The sequence below is a fragment of the Tachypleus tridentatus genome, chromosome 10 (genome assembly GCF_004210375.1).
Source record: "Tachypleus tridentatus isolate NWPU-2018 chromosome 10, ASM421037v1, whole genome shotgun sequence".
Lineage (NCBI taxonomy): Eukaryota > Metazoa > Arthropoda > Merostomata > Xiphosura > Limulidae > Tachypleus > Tachypleus tridentatus.
In genome coordinates this window covers 45,696,801-45,717,916 of record NC_134834.1, presented here as the reverse complement: position 1 = coordinate 45,717,916, position 21,116 = coordinate 45,696,801, and the positions used below count along the sequence as shown (strand labels likewise).

At 32.1% G+C, this 21,116-nt stretch overlaps 1 protein-coding gene across 2 annotated transcripts in view; it reads left to right on the top strand.

Annotated features, from left to right (window-relative positions):
• Positions 1-21,116, top strand: part of LOC143229188 (SPEG neighbor protein-like) — a 111,946-nt gene that overhangs the window by 74,171 nt on the left and 16,659 nt on the right. For both annotated transcript variants that reach the window (XM_076461147.1, XM_076461148.1), the window contains one exon: positions 17,900-18,110. In XM_076461147.1, coding sequence (XP_076317262.1) covers positions 17,900-18,110 — 211 coding nt within the window. The remainder of the gene's footprint in view (positions 1-17,899; positions 18,111-21,116) is intronic.

The following is a 21,116-nucleotide window of genomic DNA, read 5'->3' as shown; positions in this document are numbered from 1 at the left end:
AATTAATGAACACTTATTCATCAAATTATTAAATATATTTATAATAAAGACTTATGTTAATGTTTGGAAGTAATAAATATTAAGATAACATAAATCTTTTAAGGTATTTTCCAAGCATTTGTTGTTGTTCAAATTTTTAAAACTTTTTATCAGTTTGTAAATTAAATTTACTACGTCTAAAATTTTACATTAAACTGATCAATCGTTTTCAAGTTATTCAAAGTTTTAAACAGGAAAACGTATAGAAAAGAATTTGAAGATAGAACGTGATGACAAACTGATCACCCGAAGTAATACTGTTGGATAGAAATTTGAGTCTAAATTGTTAAGCTTTATCCAGCGTGGATAATTAATGATATTGATCACGAGTATATTCGTCTAGTGCTTCTGCTCAGAAGTTAACATCGTGGCTCCAGGGAAGTAGTAATAACGTTTTCATATATTACTTTTGGGACCTATTCCTCTAGAGGAAAGAAAAGAGACGTAACATTTAGTGAATATAATTATGAAACTATAACGTTCTCCAGCTACATTCGTAACTAGTTGAACTAGTTGAACCTCAGAAATAAAAACTATTTCACTGGCACTTAGGTGTAGTAAGGTTTGAACTTGCTACCTATATAAAATACATGAATCGAAATATTAGAAAAAAAGCACAGTAGAATTATACCAATGTGTGTAAGATATACCTGATTTAAGTTCCGTGTTTTAATACCAGATTTATTAACTACTGTATGGCAGATAGTATCTTATTTGACTTGGCTATTTTAATACTAAATTCTCCAATTATCTTATGACAGTTTGTCTCTGATTAACTTGACTGTTTTAATACCAAATTTTTAAAGTACCTTATGACAGATTGTGTCTGGTTACCTTGGCTGTTTTAATAGTAGATTCTTCAATTATCCGAATCTGTTTTATGCTGTATCCACCACGAATTTTAGCGTTATAAGTCTGTACACTTACCGCTGTCCTAGCAAAATGTCTGATTTAACTTGACTATTTTAGTTCTACATTCGCAAACTACTTTGTGACAGATTGCGTTTCATTCAGCTTTGCTGTTTCAATAGAAAATTTGTCAACTATAATATAATAAGTTGTGTTTGATTTAACTTCACTACTTTAATATCAAAGTTTTCTAATACTGTATAGTATCTTCTGTTGATTTAACTTGGCTGTTTTAACGCCAAGTGCTTTTTCTACATATGTATATGATGAATGAATGGGTTCTTCAAGAAATACTTTGTTTGGAAAAACCTGTAAAACTCATTAATACTATGTCACTATTTTCAATGAAAAAGTAATGACTGACGAGTCGGCTAAACATCTTTCATCCAGTCATGATGTTGTTAACCTTCTATATATATATCATTAAACTGGACCCTTCCTGCTTCCCGATCTGTTGATTTAACTTCCTATCCCCAGTTTAATAGAGTGCATATTTCCATATTTCTAATAATGTGTGTCGAACATTTAAAGCTCGCCTCACTATCTTTAAAATCATCTCCCTGTAACTAAATTAATGAATTGAACTCTTCTATTCTCTACCATTGGACTTCAACACTTTGACTTTTCATCACTGGATTTCAATCTGATCAGGTACATCATTAATGAAATTGTCAAGTGTTTAAACTTTGTATGTTCACCATTGTCAAACCGTTGTATTCCTTTCAGGTTTTTACTTGTTCAGTTCCTACATATCACATGTATTTATATCTTAAAATTTTACTGACTGATCTCATTTTACAACATATTGTAGTCAAATGTATAGTTGGCTAGCCCTTGTATTGCAATAGGCTCAAAAAGTTAAATTCTCACTATTTTCGAAAGCTTTGTAAATTTCAACTACTTAAAATTCCAAAACAGTAGTTACGCTTCGTTTTCACTATGCATGGTATTGTTATACGTCTATTTTTTATCTAATACATATTTTGTAACAAGCCTTCCAAGTGACTAATGCTAGCACTGTACTTGGTTTTCTATAATTGCATTCTCTTTAGTGTAGTATAGTAACTTAGTTTTATTAATGTCTTCAAAGGTACACCGCAAGTTGTGTGAAAACGTAATGTCCATTTCAACTAAGGCTACGTATAGTCTAGTAATCTGTGAATTCTAGTTACCCCGGTTTGCATCCTGCTAGTGCAACATCGTGCTATGCATTTTATAAAAACTGGCGTTAAATGGTGTAACTATCTGACTTTCCTCTGGTCTATCAACTCAAAATTAGATATAACTAGTGCAAATGGTCATTGCTTTGCTCAAGTGTTCGAATGAAAGACATGTTTAACCATCTCACTTCATCTCTGCATTTATAAATATCAACGAAAGATATATTTCGATAACTGTCTTGCAGAAAAGCATAAATAATTAATTGCGTTAAGTTTTTTTTGTGTGTGTGTGTTATTTTATTGTTTTTTATTTTGTATTTCAAAACCCAATGAAAATGTGATTTTAAGTTTTTTTATGTATCGTTCTGATCATATCCATTTAATGTGGCTGTTGTGTACTGTAAGAGCTAGACAAAGCAATAATTTTGCACTAGTTCTATTCTACGCGTCATATGGTACAACTAGAATTATTAATATAATTGTATATATTTTAATTAATTACTGAAGTAAATGTTGTGCTCCAAATGTTTATAATTGGGTTGTTTTATGAATTCAGTCTGTTTTTTGCAAGACCGTCAATAGATTGTAATTTTCCTCTACAATCAACTCTATTCGACCCTCTTACATTGTTCTGGAAAACGTAATTTTTATTTCTATAGTCGATCATTTCAAAAGCTTCTATTATTCATATTTTGAAATTTTCTGACGCATTTATGTTCTGCAAAAGAAAGTGAACAGTACAATACAGTTTCAAAAGTGTCGAAAAAAATCATCTCAGGCCTTTTCGAGCTACTTTCAATAAAAGAAAAAGGTTCTGTATGTGGTTTTAGCATTCCCTGCATTCAATATAGAATTTGCTCCATAAGTAAGAGAAAACTTTGCTATTATCTTCATAATGGTTTCTAGAGCTGTAACAAAATCAAATTCCCAAGATTTCGTAATGATTTTGGACCTTGTTTGATTCTCCAATATTTCAGAGAATTGAAATTTTATTTACCCATCACCTCGCTCTTTCCTTTGTGTCAAATACAGAGGCTACGTGTGTACATGTAATAGCTGGTGAAAAATGTTTATTAGTTCGAGGAATATTCAAATAAAAATATCTTAAGCAGTAGTTATCCGTCTCTTTGAAAACAAAACACCTGAATGAGGAAACAAACTCTTGAGTACATACTACATAATAATAATAATTTTTAGAACATTAAAAAAACTGAAGAAAAAGAGAATATATATATAAATTTGAGAACAATATGTTTTTACAATGTCATAAAAAACACAAAGTTCATAACGCTCGCCAGCTCCGGTACTCTAAAACGTTTTTTTTTATGCATATACTTTAGATAACAAGTGGTTTAGTAGTATGATATCAGTCTATATATAGTCTTACAGGTCCGGCATGGCCAAGCGCGTAAGGTGTGCGACTCGTAATTTGCGGGTTCGCGCCCGCGTCGCGCCAAACATGCTCACCCTTCCAGCCGTGGGGGCGTATAATGTTACGGTCAATCCCACTGTTCGTTGGTAAAAGAGTAGCCCAAGAGTTGGCGGTGGGTGGTGATGACTAGCTGCCTTTCCTCTAGTCTTACACTACTAAATTAGGGACGGCTAGCACAGATAGCCCTCGAGTAGCTTTGTGCGAAATTCCAAAAAACAAACAAACTATAGTCTTACAAAACACCGAATGTTTTTCAAATATATTGAACATCTACTGGACTCGCTGGTATTTACCCTTAGATGCAGATAGACTTTATGTAATGTTTTAACCACCTGCAACACCGGGTGACCCAAATAATCATAATATTTTTGCTGGAGTAATGAAAATTAAATGGTTATTATAATTTGTTTTTTTTTCATTTCTCGCAAAGTTAAGCGAGAGGTATCTATGCTAGTCATCTCTAATTTATTAGGGAAGGCAGCTAATCATCACCACACACTGCCTACTGTTGGGGTTGACCATCACATTACAATGTCCTCACAGCTAAAAGTTTGCAGGAAAAGACATTTGAACCTTTGATCCTGATATTGCGAATAAAGAGTTCCCAAGCACACACATATAAAGCGTTATTCTATTTCTACACTCGTATATAAGAATGTGTATGCTCATAACTTGATTAAAGCAATAATTTCCATTTCAGCTAAGGCCACGTGTAGTCCAGTAATCTATGAATTTGAGTGCTGATGTTTGCATCATGCTATCACAACATCGTGCTCTGCATTTTATAAAAACTGGCGTTAAATGGAGTAATTATCTGACTTCCTTCTAATCTATCAGTTCAAAATTAAAGATAATTAGTGCAAATAGTCATTGCTTTATGTAAGTGTTCGAATGAAAAACAAATTCGGAAAAATAACTGAAAATATTTCTTAAACACAAAAACAAAGCTATTTCATTATAGTAAATTAATTTGTATCTTTTTCACATTTAACATTTGTAATATTGTATAAATTAGTTACTGAAGATTATTTTAAAATGAAGCATGTAAAATTATTTGATATTAATGAAATACCAAAAACTGACGCAAAGAAGTATGTTTAGGCAAATCTTGTAATTTGACAAAAAGTAACATAAATTATGAAATAAAAGTTATATATGAATAATTTGTGAACTTTCTAGGAAATTGAAGTGCACTTCGAATGAAAATATGATTTATATCTTCGTATAACGTGTCTCATTTCCAATTTTATATTCAGCATTAATGAGCTTTCTAAAATCGAACCTTACATCATACAACATATTAAAGAACCCAAAGAAAGGAAACCATCGAGTTGTTTTTATTATTATTGTTATCAAATCGAGGAATCGTATAACGCCAGCCTCCAACATATGACGCTGGAATACCTTATCTCTTCCTTTTAAAGGTCACGAATATTATCCTGTTAAATATGATATGTAGAAACTTGTAATTTTGTATGCTAATATATGTAAAATTTGCTAGAAAATACTATCTGTTTTTATATTCAAGATAATCCTTGTTTCTGAGCGAGTCAGCTGCTCAAAATGAATTATATGAATGTCAAAAATGAATACTATCACAGTATTAAACGTAACCAGAGCTAAAATCAGAAGTCTGTTCAATACTTACGTGATTTTAATATTTAACGCCAAAGACTAGTCAAAATTTAGAAATCAAACGAGAGCGAAGAGATAAAAAAACAACAACAAGTAAGCAAGATAAGGTCTCTAAAAAATACTGAGCAGTTGGTTCAGCTATTCGACGATCGTTCTCTAATGGACGATATGAAACCGCTGCTGTACCAAGCAGCAAAAAAAAAAAAAAATGTTACATTCGTTAGTAAGTTGATATGTTCACCCCTCCCCTTCATTGAGCAATTTACGTCCCAGCTAATCTAAGGTATGAGCCATTTTCTTCTAGTTTTCTTACTGAACTAACTTTCTCCCTTCAAAGGAACATATGTATATTTCTTGATTATAATTTTGAAAGGAGAAATAGATTTAATATACATGCATTCGGGTATAGTACAATGTAAATTGGCAAAAGTTATAATATAAGCAACTCAAGTTTTGATTCTCATGATTTTGTAGCAATATTCGCCGGATTTTAACAATATGTTTCCACCAAGAATAATACAAAACTTTAGTAGCCAGACAAAGGTCATATGTGGATTTCTTTCTCGGATATATACATACAAGAGATTTTAAAGAATTAATTAAAAATTTTCAAACTTATTTCCAATTAAGTAGAATTATTTTTGTCAAAAAGAAATATGGTTGATAAGAAATATTTAACGGCCAGGTGATTAATTCAAGGGTCGTAGTTTCGAATCCCCGTCCCATTAAACATGCTTGCCCTTTCAGCCGTGGGGCATTATAATGTGACGGTCAATCCCAATATTCGGTGATGACTAACTGCCTTTCCTCTAGTCTTACACTGCTAAATTGGGACGGCTAGCGCAGATAGCTCTCGAGTAGCTTTGTGCGAAATTAAAAACAAACCAAAAAGTATTTAGGTCCCGGACAAATACACTTTTTGACATTAGTAATCTATCACTAACAAGCAATAACAATGTAAAGTGTAAGTATGCCGCTCGAAACAATGGGGATTTTTTACATCAAAGTAATAATACTCTCAGTAGAAAATACAGTTCTATATAAATTCCGAAATAATAAAACTATCTATTTATGATAAAACTGAAACCATAAAACTGCTACTAGAAAAGAAAAACTAAATCTTTGTTAATGAAAACAATAGCACAACCAACACTATCATCGAAAAAAATGCATTTTACAACTAAATAACATTGTAACTATAAAATTAACTCTTTGTACTGTTGCAATAACATTGTAAGTTATCTATTGATATTTTGTTATGACGTAAACAATCATGCAATTATGGATCTATTTACATATTTAGGAAGCTAGTTGTCATAGGTCCAGCATATATCGTGACTGGAATTTTGAACTTCCTCACGAAAAGACTTAAAACTTTTCACGTCAGCTCTTGACTCTACGAAATAGAAACAAATAAAGCAATTTAAGAAAGCTATGACAGGTCCCATAAATGATTGATCACGAAATTTTGGGTCTTACACGTTTCAATCATTGATTCAGTTGAATTATTCTTATTGACCTGTTCAAAACAGTGATTTAAATTTAGATTTTATAATTTTAAAATTATAGCATTCAGAAGATTTTTGGATTTCTGAGAACTGGATTCAAGCATTTACATACAATTTGATCTGGACACAGTAAAGGATTATATATGCAAAAACGGCTCGTTTGGGTTGAGAAAATATTTTACGTAGAAGAGCGAACAACGTTTCGATTTTCTTCGGTCATCGTCATCGTCAACTTGTTAATCTTAAATCAAATAATTAAGCAAGATTGTTTGAAAGTGTATAATGATATCTAACTGCCCTGAATGTAAAAGTGCGTCAGAGCCTTTAGTGAAGAAACACGTTTATTGTATTTCGTTTATGAAAATTAATTGTGTTATGAGTTTGCAAGTTTAAACATTTGTTCATCTTTTCTCAAAGTATTTCGAAAAAGATTTAACTTAGTATATTCTAAGAACGAGAACGTTTCTAAAAAAAATTAAAATAAAAGATCAAATGCAGAAAATATAACTTAGATATGTTTTCGAATACGTTTGAATAGCCAGCTAATATTTTCTTTAACTCACTAGCTACAAAAATCGAGTTTCTTGGTCAGAATTAGAACTCGCAAAAACAAAGATTCTTTTCTTTTTTCTGTGATTTTCCACCAATTTATTTTGTTCTGTATTAAGATAATCAATCATACAGAAGTATAGAACGATATGTAAGGTCTAAGTATCAACGTTCTTTATTTGGGATACAGTAGGAATCGTTTACGTCCATCTGTGTGTCGTATGTACTCCAACCACAAATACACTGAAATGAATCAAACGAACTATGCTGCACATATTGAACAATAACTAGCGCAATGTTTTAAAAAATTAAATTAATGAAGTTTTAGTAGATAATAGTTTCTACTAAAATGTGTCATAAATATTAAACATTAAAATTTCCCATAACATATAAGAAAGTAAAGAATATTGTCAAATACGCTTAACAAATAATAGCATACATCGATTTTGTAATATTGGGTTTCACATATTTATGAATTTTTTCTATACTATGCTTTTGCAAAAGATAAGCAGCTACCATCAGCTACTATCTTTATATTAGTATGAATACTTTGTAACCTATAATAATAAACTAATGGTGCTAAAAATGTTTTGAGCTAACTAGTTTCTTTTTGCTGAAACCACAAAATAACGATCAATACTTATGTCATTAAAAAGTTGTTGTTTCTGGAGGGTATGACCCTAGGTTCATGGAAAGAAAGTTCTAGATTAAAGTTTCCAAATGGTCCATTGTAATGTAATATTATGTGTATGTTTCAATCTAACAGTATAATATTTAGTTCCTATTCTTGTTAGTAAAACTGATATCGGTTTAATATGTGACATGGTGTATGTAAATAACACAAGTGGCGAAAACGTGGATTTTCATTGTCGGAATTTGTAAGTAAGCCTTATAGGTGGTGAAAAATATAGACTTTAGTTTGGGTTTTGTACGCGAGTCTTAGATATCGTGACAAATATAAATATTAGTTCAAAATTTGTGTGTGAGATTTAGATATGACGACAAATATGAAACCGTTATAATGTAAATGTGAATTTTAGTTTTGGTTTTCGAGATGAACAGCACATTTGTTAACAGATGTGGTTTGTTAGTCTATATTTTTAAAATAAACGTTTGTTGTGAAAAATATAGATTTAAGAGTTTTTAAGACTACCCTGTGTTTTAAAAACGTTTTTTCAATAACGCAGCTTCGATTTGCTCACTAAATCTGTTTTACCTTTTATAACATTCAAGTAGTCTTACAAGTGGGATCTAATCACCTATACATGCTTTATTTTTAATGACATATATGGATTTAGTTGGGTTTTGGAGGTAAAAAACAACAAATCACTACAAAAAAGTGATGTAATTTAAGTTTTGGTTTGGAGAACTCGTGGCGGAAGATGTATATTTACTTCAGTTTTTTGAGATAAACATTAGTTTCCTTCCCGCGACTCGCAAAGCATGTGCTGTAATTTTAATGCCCTTAGCTTGAATTGTCCTTATTCTGTCAGTTTCGTACACATTGTATACGCTATGCATTCTTTTAGATATTATGTGTCAGATCGAGAGATTGTGGTCTATTTCAAGATAATTTACGAAGTCAGAAAAACAAACCCATGTAAACATAATTTTACCTAATAAAAAAGACGAAATTACCTTTATTTAGTAAAAATACACGTACAGTAAACAATAAAGTACAGTAATAGTACTTATAATAGTGTACAGAACATGAAAGAGATGAGAGTTCAGTGTATGATAGATTTTGCGAGTTAAAACAAAGAAACTCATAAAAATAAAGAATAAAATCTGTAGTAGAGATAACAGTAGCCTAAAATGTGTTTAAAACACTATGAAACAAACCTAAGTTAAATTATTGCTAATTAAATAAAGTAAATGTGATATTTTAATGAAAATAAATTTAGCTAACTATGCAGAAACGTCTGAATGCGTGTTTCCAAACTGATGAGATTTTTAATGAGCTGCTTTTTCGTATTTTAGACTTAAATGAGAAAGCTCATAGTAACTGTATTTATAACAAATAACAAAATAAAGTTGAAGCCAGTCATCACGAGATCACAACGGCATTATACCAAATCTCATAGCATTAAAAAGTTTGACTTAGCAAAAAACAGGTGACGTGAATTTGAATTGGAAAACCGATATGCAACACGAACTCTTCGGAGAAAAGCTTTTCTATCGATATAAAGTTTGTAGCGTTAGATCTAGAAATTTGGGACAGACAAACTCAAGCATATTGTATATATAGGTATGATTTAGTTTGACTTTTGAAGGTAAGCCTTAGTTGTAGTTCTGTTGTTTGGGTTTGGCGATGAACCTTAATCGCAGTGACACAAAAATGTGGATTTGGAAATGGTTTGGAGGTGAGTTAGCTGTAGCAATAACTGTGGATTTAATTTCAGTTGTTGAAGTTAGTTTTACTGGCAGTTTGGGCAATAGCTTCACGCTTTGGACTTGTAATCAAACGATTCGAATTTCAGACTGATCCATGTCATGCTGTTCCGCCTTAAAGAAAAACACTTTACTCGAATTGTTCCAACTTTTAATTACCGGCTTTATGTGCCTTGTTAATACACGACAAGAATTTTACTAAATTTGTCCTAATTTGTTCGAAGTAAAGTCCTGTTAATAAATTATCATTTTTTATTAGATCCACTGCAAAATAGTAAGTTCGTGGTCGAAACGAAAGTTATACAGAACATTGTTTGATGTCATGCTTGTTGAAATTGATATACATTTGTTCTTCAACAATATAAACAAACAACATTTTCTGTTGTTAAATCAGAACATAAAATTTTGATTACTTTCAACTTTTATAAACCCTATCATTTTGTTATATATAATGTTGACAACGAAAGGGATATTAGCTACGAATGAAAAATTTTACAAAGAAAAAGTCAAAATGTGGATGAGATTAAAACATTTGGCTTGGTGGTAACTGTATCTAAATCATATTTCATGTATCTGACGTGAAGTAACAAATAAGTAGGAAATCGCTGCACCTAACTCATTGACACCACGCTAAATTATGGAAGCTTATTATAACAGTAGTTTTGTCCTCAGTAAATTTCAAGTTAGATTTCCAGATAAAAACTAATGTCTGAGACTTTCGGATACAGTAATCGATAAGAGTTGCGCTCTTCTCAGCATGCCGTAAACATGTTCTTAGTTTATTTTCGTCATGTAAAACCTCTCCTTTTGTTTCATCCTCGTTACATATAAAATCCTAATCGGAAACTCAGTACTTTATTCTGAAAAAAAGATGATCATTCTTCAACCACGTTTTGTTTCAGAACTGGAATTACGTCAGTATATTCAACGTAAAAAAAATAACATTTGTTAAATTGAACAAAAAGATACATTAGATTGTCCAAACCTGGGGTATCCCAATCATGCTCGAAACATTTTAGAACAAGACGAATTATACAATGCAGCGTATCAATCATTCAAAACAATTTACTCCTTTCTCGTTGGAGTCACGTGAATTTTAAGCATATAGGTATTATTATACATACACAATTATTTAAATTATGCATAAAAACCTATCAACCAAATATTTTATTCTTAAACTAATTTATGCTTCAAAAAATTACCTTTGATATAATCAAGTTTATTATCTTATTATAAAAATAAAACGTATGTCTTTACCGACGATATCGCTTGAGGTTAATTATTTGTTTGTCGCTAACATAATCGTTTTTAGTTTGAGTACAAAAATGGCAATATAAGTACTTTATCAGCACAATGAACACTCTATATTAGACAAGTCGATCCACTATAAGATCGCACTTTGTTGAACAAATGTTGATCTATACTATGTGAACACTGTTTGTTACATACAATTCGATCCACCAGATAAAAATATTCTGTGGTACAGATATGTCTATCTATTACATTAGCACACTGTTTTAAACGCAAGTTTATTTACCACAGTACTAAATAACATTCTTTGTTAGACGTCAAGTGACATCAAAACATACTTAAATTCTGATTTATTCGTCCTTCTTTTCTGTCAAAACTCATATGGTTACTTTAACGCCATTTAACAGGCAGATTTCTCCCTATGTTTCAAAACAGTTCGTCATGCCGCGAGAACACTTCAATCCACAGCGGTATGTTTGTGGGCTGATACCGCTAGAAACCAGATTTCGATAGCAGTAGTGAGCAGTACAAAGGTGTGTAGCTTTCTGCTTAATAATAACCAAAGAATGCAAAGTCAACAGAATAAAGAATAAAGAAGATCCCGATGCTTTCCGAAAATGCTCTGATTTTAGGGTTTCTTTTCTCGTACTTGTAGTGTCTGCCACGGATGACGTACAGAATTGTATTAAGTACTTATGTATTGCATGTTAATTCAAGTATTATTGAAACATACGTATACGCCTCGCTAAAAATATTAAAAGCATACCTTGAATGCCACTTTTAAACAGCCCTAGTATAGTCTACTTACTTCTAGATAAAAATATACATTAAAAACAGGAAATAGAAAAATAATAATAGGTTTATTTTGAATTTAATATTTATTTTTCTATAAACATGTTTGTAATAATTTTGATTTTCTAATACCAATAACCTTATTCATAAAGAGTTAAACTAAATATTTTTAAAGAGTAAACAGCTATGAAGATCACCAAGTTCAAGTTGTTATTGGTAAACACACTTTGAGAAATATATAACATACCAATAAAAATTTGATTTTCAATCGCCACAGCCACAAAATATTAATGTGATCATAAAAGTGTTTTAATGTAAGTGACTCTCTAAATGATGTTTCAGATTTTCATAATACATTTACATTATTTCAGTTGTTTACAAATTCACAACCCATTCACACCCTTACAAATATAGCAGGATTGTGAAATTTTATTTACTCTATATTTTCATCGAAAGCATTACGTTCTCATCCTGTGAACAACGAAGACCGCGTTTTTTTTTCAAATTACATCTCCTTAGGATACATAAATAAGTTTTCTCATAGTAAGCAACTACATCTTACGTTTCCCACAAAGTTGACACGTTTCTTCTATAATTCCCCACAGCCTACTTTGAACCGTCAAATATACCAATAAATTTAGATACACACTTCTCTTCAAACACACTAAACTAACTAAAACTGTAACGCCAGCCACCTTATATATTACACAAAGTAAATATATGTTAAGAGAATATTTCTCATTTGCTTCTGCTATCGTAATTTCATATACATACCGAACATCTTACCAATGTTAACAACTGAAACATAATTATTTTGCTGATAATTGTTTTATGTATTCTTATTCAACAAATGTAGTAAATGAATTTGACCGCCATTCCCTGCATTACCTTGCAGGTTGCTGCCTAAATTGTTTGAAATACCAGCACTTCGCCTGTTTTCAATATTCAAAACATTAACTCACTATTGAGACCTTTTGTTGGGCATTTCCTGCCCTGTTTAAGATCTCTTTTTGGTATGGTCTTAAACTTTTGACCAGCTAGTATTTAGGCTAATTTCATAGTGTTCACATTTTCCCTGTTAAATACTAAAAAAGTTTTTATTTTTATTTTCCCTTTTCTTATTTTCATCTTTCTAAGCTCTACTCAAATAAGTGGTTGAGTCTAACAATGCAAAATGCATATTTTTTTATTTATGTTCATTGGCCTTAAGATTTTGTCCAGCAGTGTATACGGTACATATATTACAATCAAAACCTGGCGTTCGACTCGTAATCCAGGTTCGCGGGTTCTAATCCCAGTCGCACCAAACATGCAAGCCCTTTCAACCGTGGGGGCGTTAAAATGTGACGGTCAATCCCACTATTCTTTGGTAAAAGAGTAGCCCAAGAGTTGGCTGTGGGTAAGTGATGACTAGCTGAATTTATTGCTTTACAGTATATCTACATATAATATTTTCACTTCTATTTCTTTCCAAATGGTATGGCCTCGTACACATACACATTTTTACCATACTTATAAAACAAACACGTCAAGATTTTAAACCAAAAAGAAATACAAAAGCCCGTCAACATCTCAAAGCCGATCAAATGTAGAAAAGTGTGTGTTCGTGTGTTTTTCTTAAAGCAAAGCTACATTGAGTTATCCGTTGAGCTCACCAAAGGGAATCGAGCAACTGATTTTAGTGTCGTAAATCCGTAGACTTACCGCTGTATCAGCGGGAAACATTCTCTAGACTCGGAATAACAGTCTTCTTACTGTTATCTTTAACATCCTCAACTTTAACAGGATGCTACTCACATTTTATGTAAAGAACCATTTTTCTCCTCTTTATTTATCGGTCCTTAGTAAATTCTTGGTCAAAATAATCTACATGTAACCATATTTCAGTTACTTCTATTATATCAAAATCCTCCGTCAAAGAACCGACTAGAAACAACGCTGTTTTAGATTTGTTGTTAATGTCTAATACACAAATTGTTGAAAGAGATTATGTGGAACAGGTTGAAGCTCTGATGAAGAACTACGGCAAAATGAGCTGCAGGATGTCCCTGAAAGTACATGTACTTGACGCTCATCTTGATAAATTCAAGAAGAACATGGGAGCATACTCAGAGGAGAAAGGCGAGCGCGTCCACCAAGATATATTGGACTTTGAACGCCGTTACCAAGGCGTGTATAACTAAAACATGATGGGAGGCTATATTAGGGGGCTGATGCGTGAAAGTGACTTACATTGCAGTCGCAAATCTCGAAAAACGACTCACTTCTAATATTTTAGTTCATTTTTGCATAACTATAGTATAAATATATGTAAATATTGATTCATATGTTGTTCAAACGTTACATAAGCGAAAATGTGCAAATTTGCCTGTTTTTACATAAAAAATAGGTCAATTTCTAAATTTCATTATCCAGGTCACATAAGCAAAGTTTGAAGAGAATAATGACCATTTTCTGTACTTGTACAACATAAGCAATTAAGAAATAACACATGCTATCAGTAACAAAATTTGCGTTAAATAGTGTAATTAGATAGAAGAGTGGTCGGACGGAATAAAACAGATGGCTTATAAATAGAGTTCAGTCAAGCTGAATTAATGCCAGAAGTGGAGTACCTCAGAGTTCTGTCTTAGGAACTTTACTCTCTTTGATTTACATTAGTGACAAAAGTGAAGGAATGGTCAAAATACTATTTAAATTTGCTGGTAATGTTAAACTATTGGTGTTCTAGCTGTAAAGATAATGCTGCTGATTTACAGAAGGATTTGTATCATTTAGAGAATTGGTCATATAAATGGTAAATTTTTTTTTTATAATAATGGAAAAAAAAATGAATCTATTACAGGTGTAATAGTTGATCAGTCTTTTAAGCGTTCCAAATAGTGTGCAGTTGCTAGTGATAGAGCAAGTAGGATTTTAAGTTGTATCTACAGAAATAATGAATTCGAGTCTAAAAAAGTTATACTTACTTTGTACAGGTCACTGCTTAGGCCATGTTTGGAATACTGTGTCAGTCTTGTGCTCCTTACCTTAGAAAGCACATTGATTTGTTAGAAATTGTTCAGAGAATGGTTACAATAACAGGTCTGAGATGAAGATGCTGTCATATGAGAAGATATTAAAACATTTGAAATTTTTTCCTGTGTTTCCTATAGTGTGAGTATAAGTGAGACATTCTATAAACTTTGCTTCTAGTCTTCATAGTATAAGTACAAACTTCTTATATTCGTAGTGTGAGATATTTGATAATTTCATCTCTTGTCTTCATAATGTGAGTAACATAAGCATCTGTTTTTATATGAACTTTTGTATTATTTTTGCTGAACGCTAATGAAATTTCGAAGATTTGAAAGTAAATGTAATTACAATGAAGTAAAAACGCTATTTCCAAATGCTTGTATACAACTAATGTAAATGTAATTTTCCGTCAATTAAAATAATTTTATCTCCATAATAAAGAGTAATATGCAAGATGTTGGTTCTGAATGCTAAGAACATATGGAATAAAAAATCAGTCTCGACCGGGACAAGTCTCTTCTGGACGCGCTCGGATGAAACTTTCCGGTTCGCTGGTCTTTCAGTAGTTTTTCTCCGCTATGAACGAGAAATGCCAAGCTGTGTCAGTTTTTCATGTGGAAACATATAATAAACTCTCTCCTACCATAAGAAGTTCTTTCTATAGAGATTGATTAAAGTCTACGTTTATATCATCAATGGGTATTACATATATGTAAATTAATCTCACGCGCCTCAACTGGATAGAAACGTGACTTTTATCAAAAGTATTTGTCCTAATGAATTTTTAAAGCTTCTTAAGCGTTCAGCACTGAAACTGTAGTTTTAGACTTCTTCTTCTCCATACATCAATGTAGTTCTCATTATCCACCCATCTAATGAGTTATGATGGTACTGAAAAAAATAGTTGCTTATAGGGAAAAAAAGACGGGTATAAAATACAATTTAAAACGCGCTACTGAATTAACATTTTTATGGGCAAATTAAGAGCAATGTGAAAGAAATCTGCATTCAGAAGTGATTTTTATCAAAAACATTAAATCTTTTAGAGCATATGCATTTGAACGTGACATTTCTATTTTAATTCCCTGTTATATTCAGAAGTATTCCTACAAATTATTGCAAAAACTACAACTTATAACTTAATCAGGAGTGTATGTCTTCTTCACTAAATAAATTTAAACAGTTGTCATATCAGTATCACCTCATTATAACTACTTTGTTAATATATACCTGAAGTTCCACTAAGATTTTATCTACAATCTGTCATTATGGGAAAAGTTTGTTTGTTTTGAATTTCGCGAAAAGCTATAAGAAAACTATCTGCGCTAGCCATCCCTAATTTAGCAGTGTAAGACCAGAGGGAAGGCAACTAATCATCACCACCCATCGCCAACTCTTGGGCTACTCTTTTTTTCCAGGGAATAGTGGGATTGATCATAACTTTATAACGCCCCCACGGCTAAAAGAGCGAGTATGTTTGGATGTTTTGTGCAACCGAGATTCGAACCCGCGACCCTCGGATTACGAATCGAATGCGGACCAAACATGTAAGCACTAAAAATGTTTTTCATGCTGCCAGTTCTTTCATCCACGACAACACTTTCTGTGTTAGCATGTCTAATTAGTTTATAAGAAGTTCGATTAACCCTTTGCCTAAACTCATAACTATGTTAAAATGGAAGAAATAATGTCAACTATGCTTAGGAATCTATAGCAGAGTAATGTTATCTATAATTCTCGCAAATCTAATATCAAATAGGACGAACATCATATAGAGTATGGTCTGACGTGGACTATAACAGCGTAGTGTTACGCCTCAATCGTCTTAGTATAATTTACTCAAGCTCCAATATCTTTTTACGTGCGTTTAATTACGGTTCTAAAATTGATCTTATCGCCATCTATGGACATTATAGCATACGACCATAGTATATGATACACTATTGTTACTGCAAACAATATATCAGACAATTGTATATTTCCTTGTGTATGACCTTACTTATACAACAACTCCATCCCAAAATATACAAATACAAAGGAACACCTATACTTATATTAATAAATATATCCAACATCTAAGCAATTCCTCTACATTCCTGCACTAAATTACACAACCGCCTTTAAACATCTGGTCAGCTACCGGTCAGTAACCCTTTCTTTCTTTTTTGTGAACCTGACGTTGACCGAAGAAGGTCGAAACGTTGTTCGCTCCTCTATTTGTGCCTTCTCTACTCACACCAGCCGTTTTTGAATATATAACGTAATTGCTTCGTTTTACGTTACCCTACAAAGACGCTACTGATGCCAGGGCGCTTTTTATTTAGTTCTAACATATTAAATGTATGAACAATAGACAATGGGGGTGTTTTATAATTCGATCAGTTCCTTTATGTCTTCTATTAATATCTGTAGATTTGACTTAGATCTTCTATTCTTAGATGGATTGTACGGGGTATGTCAAAGCTATTAGTGGATCCAAGATTGTTGTTTTCCCTTATCTTAAGACAAATTTTAAACACATCTTGGTATCAACATAGAACTATCCTGATACTGTCCTGCTGTCAACATGGAACCACTAGTAATTAACATTGGCTCGCTCCGCAGCGGTCCCCTATTAATGTGTTTAGTTTTTAACACGTAAATATCTCGTAACTTCACACTGACATAACATACCTTGTAGTTTAAAAATAATTGCTTTGTATTCTCATAACGAAGTTTTGTAAACTTGTTCTCAGAATTATGTTTAATTACAGGTTACAGGCGAAACTTCTGAGTTTAATTACAAGTGAATATACATCAAGAATGAAATGTGCAGCTCACGACCACAAAGGGCTACAGGATTGTTATCATCTTATATCATAATGCGCTAGAATGTTATACTTGTTAAAAATTATGAAATATAGTTCGCGTCATAATTTGTTTTATGCAACAAGAATGATGTTTATGTTTAGAAGACAACATTTAAATACGTTGTTTTATCCCATTTTTTAAATACAGAACCGTACTTGAAAATAGCTCTGTGTTATAATTTACAAAAGAGAAATATGGTCTGATTCTCACTACTTGAGCTGAAAAAATCTGACATATTACTGGAACAAATGAAATCACATCTTAAATGACATTAATTTTAAATTAAAAACGCCAACAATGATGTCATAATTTGTAGTGATATCGGTTATTAAGTGACAGGATAAACACTAACGTTCTTCTTTTAGGTATCGTGGATCAGAAGAAAGGACTTGCACGTGTTGACTGTAGGCCTTTATACCTATTCCAGTGATCAGAGATTTCGAGTAATACACAGAGAGAACTCCGACGACTGGACACTACAAGTGAAATATCCGCAGAAAGAAGACACTGGACAATATGAGTGTCAAGTCAGCACTGTACCAAAAATGTGCAAGTTTATCTATTTTACTGTTCTGGGTATGTTGTTTTTGTACGGTAATATACTATAAAAACATGCACGGTGACAAAACTAAGTTCTGAAAGAATTATACTCAACCATCCATACTGAAACAACTAATCACTTTACTCAGCTTGATTTCATTAGAATTGCATAAAATATAATGGTAAAATAATAAAACGTGTTTTATTTCGCAAACGTGCTCCATTATTCGAATATTGCTCTTGGAAGAATAATGTTATAAATTATCATAACAAAATAATGATAAACTCAATAAAATCCAGACTACCAGCTTTCTGGTTCCTAAGCATGTGCTCGGCAATGATCAGTTGCAAACTCTCTCTTTGTTACTCTGAAGATGACCTAAGAAGATTGAAACGTTGCTCTGTACTTTATTTTAAAGTGCTAATACCCATAATAGTTGTCTTGAGTGAGTGATGTTGACTGGTTGCCTTTCCGCCAATCCTATCAGTTTTATATTATAGACGACTTGCACATTAAACCTTTCTGTGACTTAGGACGAAAATTTGGTACGAGACAAAACCAACAAATTAACTTATTCACTGCGGAAACCGAGTTTATCCCCTGTACATAATTTTTTTTTAGGAGGCTAGAGGTAATTTTTTTGAGGTTTTCCTGTATTATTTGAAAATCATTAAAAGAGGCTGTTGATAATTTCATGGTTGAATCACTTGTTTCTTGACGTCAGTTTTATTCACCTCATAACACTCAATAAATCAATCGGCGAATTTATCGACCTACTGTTTTCGATTATATAATTTATGCATCTCGACATTCGTACGAGTATCCAGTATTCAAAACATTATTTACAGTAATATTTTGGCTTTTTTCGATTTTTTTTTTCTGAGATGTTACTTCAAAAGCAAGCACAGTTAATCTTGTTTTTTGTTATTGTTTTTTAAGTCTATGCTGGCTAAACAGACACGTACGCAAAAGTAAACTAGTGAATGCTTGATAAAACCAAAGATTTATCTGAGACTTTTTGCGGAAAGTTATTATCACGCATTAGCCACTTTGTTGTGTGATGTACACAATAAATAATAAAAAACATTGGAAAACTTGAGGATTCCTCTGGAAGCATGTTCTCTGAAATCAGAAAAATAATCTGTATGGGAATATAGAAAAAGAAGTTTAGTTCATTCGTTTGTTTGTTTTTGAATTTCGCGCAAATGACAACTCAAATAATTTTAATATGTGTTGTAGATTGTACGGTACAACACACATAAACTAATATATATAATACAGTAGCACAAGACAATGAAAGGGTTATCGTATAAAAATTCTTATAGTTCTTGCTTTTATGCTTTAACTCTCAGTACAAAGAACTAATACAAGTACACGAATGATGGTCTCAAATTTGTTTCTTCAAAGGTAGAAGAAAACGTTTTCTGAAAAAAGGTCTAAAATCCATAGAAAATCTGTACATAGCAATCCTACGAAGATTAGGAAGTGCGGCCCCTAAACATGTGGCATTTGTAGACTTCAAACAAAAACAATTCCTAAAATATGCATGTTAAAATGTGAACAGGTAGTAACTGTATAAAAAAGTCATTAAAATAATCAACAGTTATTAGTCTGCTTCGACCAAGACAGATCTAAAGCGCTATTGCCTCCACATCGGCTGTTTTTCTGGCTATTTTGTTTTATTCACAACATGGATAATATTTTCTTCACTTGATTATATATGTTGATGTAATTAATAGTCCGATTTGAATTAGAGATGATGAGTTCTTTACGTATTGCATATTTGATCTGACAAATAATTGTTAAACATGTGTTATTAACGTTGAATATCGGACGTTATTGACAAGTAACATGACGATTAATATAAGTAGTATACAACTTTTATTAGTGATGATGAGTTTTTTATAACTTGTGTATACTAGATGCAACATACGATGTAACATATTAATGGTGAATACAGGATGTTATTGACACTAACTGTTTCGCAACTAATCTTGCTTAGAATAGAACACGGTGTTGTAATAAATAACTAGTGGTAAAGGCAGAATGTTTACATTCAATAAGTTATGTTACCGTTACAAGTGTAGGATGTAAAAGCTACACCAGTTGCATTGCTAGTGATCATTTGAAGATGCCATTTTTATGTAGTTTTATTATTAAGATTACAATATTTATCATGTGTGCAAGTGGTAATTCCACAAATAGAGTTGTCCTAATGAATGCATGCCATATTAATTACGTTACTTTTGTTACATGTAAATATCTTCTATTTTAATAGCTAGATATTTGCGTGCACACCAGTGGCGCAGCAGTAAATATGTAGGTTTAGAATTCTAAAAGTTAGCTTTCGATATGCGTGGTGGACAGAACACAAATAGCTCATAAGGTTTATTTGCGCTTAACGACAACACAAAACAACACAAAATAAAGCTACTGTGTCTAATATATTTGTGTTACTGGTGGTAAACGTCAAATCTAGTCGTTGTTATATAACTTGCGTACTTAATATTCGATACAGAATGTAGTCGTCGCGTAACTTGTGTTGCTAATGCTAGATGAAGAATATAGTTGCTATGTAGCTTGTGTTGCTGATAGTGGACGTAAAAGTTATTAGTTATTGCATAACTTGCGTTACTAGTATTTGAAACAGAAAATAGTCATCGCGAAACTTAAATTACTAGTGCTAGATGAAGAACGTGGTAGGAACATAACTAAGATTAATGCAGGACTTAGTCATTATGTAAATTTGTAATAGTTATGATGGGCGGGTATATAGTCATTATGTAATCTGTGTTTGTAACGATGAAGTTAATGCTGGTAGTCGTTATTTAACTTGTGTTAGTTGTTGTTAATGAAGATGTTATCGTTATGTAACTTCTATACACCATGCGGTAGTTGTATTTAGTTGTAGGTATGCAGTTAAACACTACCCTGCATGTAGGCTGTAGTAAATAAGATGTATTTTCACAATGCAACTATAGCCACCGTATGTATTAATCACTTAGTGGCTTAAATACAATTTATTCGTAACAGAGAGTTAT